The 6,000-nt window shown below is 38.9% G+C and overlaps 1 protein-coding gene across 2 annotated transcripts in view; it reads right to left on the bottom strand.

Moving 5' to 3' along the window:
- Nucleotides 1–275: 275 nt before the first annotated feature.
- SLF2 (SMC5-SMC6 complex localization factor 2) overlaps nucleotides 276–6,000 on the bottom strand; it is a 29,402-nt gene continuing 23,677 nt past the window's right edge. For both annotated transcript variants that reach the window (XM_041461505.1, XM_041461506.1), the window contains exons 18-20: nucleotides 5,042–5,128; nucleotides 3,590–3,658; nucleotides 276–2,452 (exon numbers count right to left, since the gene is read on the bottom strand). In XM_041461505.1, the coding sequence (XP_041317439.1) occupies nucleotides 2,417–2,452; nucleotides 3,590–3,658; nucleotides 5,042–5,128 (192 nt within the window). In that variant the 3' untranslated portion in view covers nucleotides 276–2,416. The remainder of the gene's footprint in view (nucleotides 2,453–3,589; nucleotides 3,659–5,041; nucleotides 5,129–6,000) is intronic.

Here is a 6,000-nt window from a genome sequence, read left to right as displayed (position 1 = left end):
ACTTCAGAGAGTTCCTGCAGCTGCTGCATCAATGAAATGTCCTACTGACCTTCAGCCAGACCTACCTGCACATCATTAATCACTTCTGAAATCCCCATCCATTACCAAGTTCCATAACAGGAACAGTGAGAATATAAGATGCACAAATAGTTTCACTGCCAGGTTTCTTCAACTTTAAAACCAGAATGCTTGTGTTATTTTAAGCCAGAGAGAGGCTTGTCAGAAAATAAAAAATAAAAAAAAAAGGCAAGGAGCTACAAAATTGTATTTTACAACCAGACTTTAATTTTTTTCTGTTATTACTGCAATAAAGTGCACCTACTTCCACATGAAATGTGATAATGTGGCTCTTAATATAGCCAACACAGTATCAAAAGATAGACCTCAAGTGCAAAAATGCTTCTCTGAAGACATCCAAAGCAGTTAAGACCTTTAGTGTGCAACAACCTTTTGCAGGAAAAGGGAACAGCCTTTTCCAGTGCACGTAAGTCCTGGCTGAGGGACAGCAAATGAGTTGGCAAAAGACAAGGGCAGCAGGTTTGCTATTTCACTGCCAGGACCCTCTTGTAAAGACCCTGTAGTGATGCTTGGGAATCATCTCTGTAAGGATTCTGATGAGCACCAATTTAACCCACACCTAGACTTCACCTCTTGAGGAATTACTCCTCAGCTACAAACCAGATGGAAGAGAAGTCCAGACCAAGCAGGAGTGGGGGAAGAGGCAAAGTGCTGGAACAGGCATTAAGCATGAAAACACAGGCCTGGCTGAGCTGAGAATGATTTCAGGACTGTCTCCATCTATAGTGAGCTAATCACCTGTGAACCCAAGAATTGTAACATGTGCCATAAGAATAAAATAGGACCTGTGGTCATTTGTTTTTTGTGAAACAGAGCCCATTTTGTCCAGGGGTATTTAACTAGAAAGGAGTGTCTGGTTTTATTTTTTCATTGTTCTGTTAAATGAAAGAAAGTATCAAAATGGCTATTTTGTGTGGAAAAACCCTCAGCAGTTTCAACATGCTTTGAACTGCAGTACAAAAGCTGTTCATCTAAACTCCTCCCCTTTTCTTCAAAATATACAGGCCAGCAATGTCAACTTTACACAGTAAGAAAATATGTACACATTAAATACAGTAAACATTCCACATTTTTTACCTTTATACAATATTAGTGAAAAAAATAAAAACATTAATAAAATTACATACAATATATCCAACAAAGTAAGCAACTGTTAGAGAGGGAAGGCAGATGAGCTATCAAAGAGCAGAAGATGACATTGACATAACAATGTAACACTTGAAAGAAAAAACATTTAGTATGAATTTGCAAATCTAATAGATTTCCTCTTAGATGTGTCCATTCTATAGCAGTTCTTTTATATGTACTACACATAATTAAATTTGAAGGTTTTGTAGTTGGCAGGTTTTTAAGCCTTATTTTACATTCTTATCATAGAGAATTTCATACAAGACAGGGTAATCTACAAGAATTAAAACAAAACAGTATTATAAAATACACATGTTGATGTTATTAAAAATCTCTCTTATTATGGGAATCCCCATTGGTGCTTCTACCCAATAACTGAACTTTTTCTTCCTATTACATCCATTCTACAGACAAACCACAGTGTATGATTTAAGTGTAGCATTTGTACAGAGATCACAAAAGGAGATCACACCTTCCTCTGATTATTTCATAAACAGCTCCTGGAGCTTTGAGCACATATTGTCTGTGCAGCAGGACTTCACACCAAGGAATTCAGCCATCATATGGCTTTCACAGTCTTTACAAAGGTGAGCCAAATGGTGTTCTCTAATCTCCACTGAGATGATATTTTATTCTCCATTTAAAGAAGGTTCAACTGCTGTGTTTTGTATTTTTAAGAGATACTGGATGTTCATACCAATTCTGCTTTGCAGATTACCATGATTCAGCCCACATCTGAACCACTTCCTCACCTGCTCACAACAGGGGAGGTCTAACACTCCTCCTGAACTCACATTTCATGTCACAGGGTAGTTCGTGCCCAGCCAACCTAAAACAATGCTTGCAGGTATGTGCTGGCAAGAAAATAAATACTTACTGTTATCAAACAGGTCTTGTGATTAACAAGGGAAACAAGAAAACTCCCCTCAGCATTCAATACAGTAAAATATTTCTAGCCAGTTCTGATAGGGCTGTAGGAATGGCTGGGGTTTTTTTCAGTTGATCCACTTCAATTTCTCAGAAGTAGAGCACTTGTAGTAAAAACAATGTTAGTCAAATCAGATTCTCATGTGTCTAGAACTTGTCTGAATCAAGTTCAAGTTCTAACTCAGGTGACTGATTTCTTCTGTTCCAAACAAGGTGAAGCTCCATTCATTCTACATCCTCCTTGATTTCAGTTTCTGCTATTTTCCCTTAACTAGTGAAGATTTCATGAATCTGGCTCCCAGAAGTCATGCAGTTTTCCCTAAAGGGTAAAAACAAATTAGTATACAAGTCAGAAATCCAGTGTCAGAAGAAATTAGTACAGTAGGCAAGTGCTTAGCTTGGGAGCACCACAATGTGCTGGAAAAAGTTCCTGGAATTTTATTCTGAAACACTTGTCAGTTTCCCATATGTGAATCAACCCCAAACACCCAAAAAAAAAAAAATACTGAAAGAGCCACCTCGTTATCAACTTCCATTAATTGCTAAGCAGATTCTGTAGCCGCGTGTCACTCCTCGTTCTAGAACTCGAAATATCACACACACTGCACTGAACTTTTTTTTGCACATTGTTGGGAGCAATTAATAGTCTTTACAAATGGTTAATTACACAGTTTTTAACTGGAATCAGTACTAAGCATAATGTATGGTTTAAATTTTATATGAATTATATTCTACATTACTGGAAAGCTAAGCTTTTCCAGGAGAGATAGCTTTATGTTCCCAGACAGGAATAACACAGGTGGCCTGATCACATTACAACAGAAACCTTACAAGCCAAGGCTGGAAGAAAGAGCTCTGAACTTTGAGTATCAGCAGAAATTATCCACCTATTCTACCAAGGCCAGCTAAGTGCCACAAAGGCAAATATTTCTGAGACTTATCATGGCACTATTTACTACTTCATACTTTTACAAACATGAGGGGCTTTGCCTAATCGTGGCATGAAATTTGTCACATTCAAAGGGGGAGAAGTTGTTGAGAACCCTTAAACATATGTGAATAAAGCCCTGGACTCAAGAAGTCTCAAAGCTACACGGTGCCAGACCCCAGCAGGATGTGCCTCACTGCATTCCTGCCCCAATTTCCTTTTGGAAGCATCTGCTAATAGCTGTAATCAGAGACAGGCCCTGTGACTCTACTCAGGACTGGGATTTCAGTGTATTACACACACCTTTACAGAAACAGCTTTTAACAATGGAGAGGAGGTCCTGCTTTTATTGAAGCCAGCAAAGCAAGCATTCCAATTAAAATCCATTCTAATACATCTAAGTGTATTCCACAGCCATGCCATTTATATAGAAAAAGAAAATCTCTTGAAAAGATTTGCCATTTTCAAGTGCTAAAAACTCAGTTAAATGCACCCTGCAATGAGGGAAGAGAAGTTTCATTACAGTACCTGAGTAAGCCGAGTGGTTTGTATCACATCCTGCCATTTCCCATATATCCTAGCAGCCAAGCCTTTTACCTGCAAATTCACACTGATTAATTTAGCCGTTTTTGTTAAAAAAGACAAAAATCATACCTCTGTGTTCCCCCTCCCAGCTTCAAACTCAAAAATAAACAGATAACTCAGCATACAAGCTTTACTGGAAAGGAACAATTTAATTGTCACGAAGTATCATCACCTCCACTTCAGATCCCTGTAACTCATCACTCTGAACTGAAAGTCATGCACTCCACAAACATTGGAGGCACATGACTCCTCAGGCTGAATGCTTGGAATCACCATGCAAACCTCTGCCCTCCAAACACCACCTCATCCCTGGGAAATGGGTTTGTCACAAGGCTGATTGTACCTAGAACAGGGGCAACTGTGGCCACAAAAGCCAGCAATGCAGCACCGGCTGCTTCTGAAACAAATTCCTTGTACATAAAACCGTGCTTTTTCACAACCAGTCACAAGCAGGTGTTTAATCCAAGCCATTCACACTGAGATTTGCTTCATCTGCTGTGTTGACACCCAGCACAGTGGCATCCTCTAGAAGTTGCTGCAGTATTACACAAATGAAGCAATGGAGAAACCAGAGTAAGATTTTCCCCTCTCAGTGCAAAGGCAAATAGAAATAGAAGTGAAAGCAACCGGAGATACAACACTCCAAGGCAAGAACAATTAACTTGTTAAAAGGATCCATGCTCCACTAATGTGTCTGAGTAAGAAAAGAAGAATGTTTTTGAGAGGTAAGGAAACATGCAATTGCAAATGTCTGATTTAAAGCCGAAGAAGCCACGGCTTTTCAAAGCTGGGGCTGGTGACTTTATCACTGAGCTGACTTGGTCTGTAGCATGCAAAGCATGAAGGTCACAAAATGAGGACTACCAAATGTAAGGCTCACAGACAAAGCAAACAAAAGGCAGCTGTCCAAGCTTGGAGCTACAACACAAACAGTTCGCTTACATCCAAAGCATTTTTAATCAATTCATTCATTTGAAAAATAAAATGGAGACTCGTGCAAGACAGGCAACTTTTTCAGCCCCCTGTACCCTGCCCTGCAGGTAGGCTCTGCTCTTACAACTGGAGTCAGCTACCAGTGACTGCCACAAAGAGAAACAGAGCAACTCTGTGGGCCTAAATGTGGAGATGCCTGGCTAAAGGGATGATCAGCCACATTTCAGAGCTGCTGAGAGTCCCATTGTTAGCATAAGGGGTATTTTCAGTGAATTAAAATGGGCATGTATTTATTCCCATGCAAAGATATGATGCAGATAAAAAAAAACCAGGAAAAACCCCCAAGCCCATGAGGAACTCCTAGAATTTCCAGGGCTGAGATGAGGGAACAACATGGATCACAAACACTAAAAACCACCCCAAAACCAAAACAAAACAGAAAAATCAAGTTTTGCATCTTACCTTAGACCGATAAAACATTCTTGCATCTTCCCTAATATCACCTTTCACGTGCTTATCTAAGGCACGACAAAGCTTCAGTAAGTGTTGCTAAATAAAGACAAAAGTGTACAGCTATTAAATCCTCCATGTCAAAACTACAGGCTTTATTCAAATATTATATCAATTTAAAAATTACATGCTTCAGTATGAATTTTTCTCAGAAATACACAGTTAAGGAAAAGAAAGAAAACAAGATCACATCACAAGATCCTCTATCTGTTGCTGACATGCTCCTGGTAAAGCAGGTCTAAGTTTATAAAAGCAGCTTCAAAGTATAGCAGAGCTATACAACACAAATTCTAAAGTGCTTACTAACTAATTTGCTAATCCTTTCTGTCCCCCAAAATAGCAAACACAGTGCAGTGCCAATCACATCTTTTATCAGCAAAAAAATTCTCAAGTTACAACAGCTGAAAATAACCTTTTCAGTAATGATGACTCAGGTAATTTCTTTTGTAGGAATTGGCTGAGCAGGTAAAATATAGCCAATTTTTTATGAGCTGATCTTTTATTTTCTCTAAATTTCTGATTACTTTAATAAAGCAGTTTTGCACTTCAGGATCTCCTGATTATGACTCCCAAGGTCTTTCACATTCTGTTAATTTCTTCATAAAATTCCTGTTTTCAGTCTCTCACTGAACAGCTGCCAAGAGGCTCCTCTCTGCAGAACAGGTGAGACATGCTGAAATCCTATTTATAAACATTTGCTAGTTTCCCAAGGCCACCACAATTTATTCTCTCTAACTGGAAGAGGGGCAGAAATGAAATAATTAAGATGGATTTTGCACAAGTCTAGCCTGCACAATATTCAGCCATACCTCTCTTGCCACTTGATGGCTAACAGGTCAGTGAATAATAAAGTATTTCTTCCTTAAGAAATTGAGACATTAAAAAACAATTGAAAATACCAAGTTCTCCAC

Source organism: Pyrgilauda ruficollis, unplaced genomic scaffold (assembly GCF_017590135.1).
Source record: "Pyrgilauda ruficollis isolate IOZ18807 unplaced genomic scaffold, ASM1759013v1 scaffold15, whole genome shotgun sequence".
In the NCBI taxonomy this organism is placed as follows: Eukaryota; Metazoa; Chordata; class Aves; order Passeriformes; family Passeridae; genus Pyrgilauda; species Pyrgilauda ruficollis.
The sequence above is the reverse complement of the archived record's forward strand: the minus strand, read 5'-3'. Positions and strand labels throughout refer to the sequence as shown.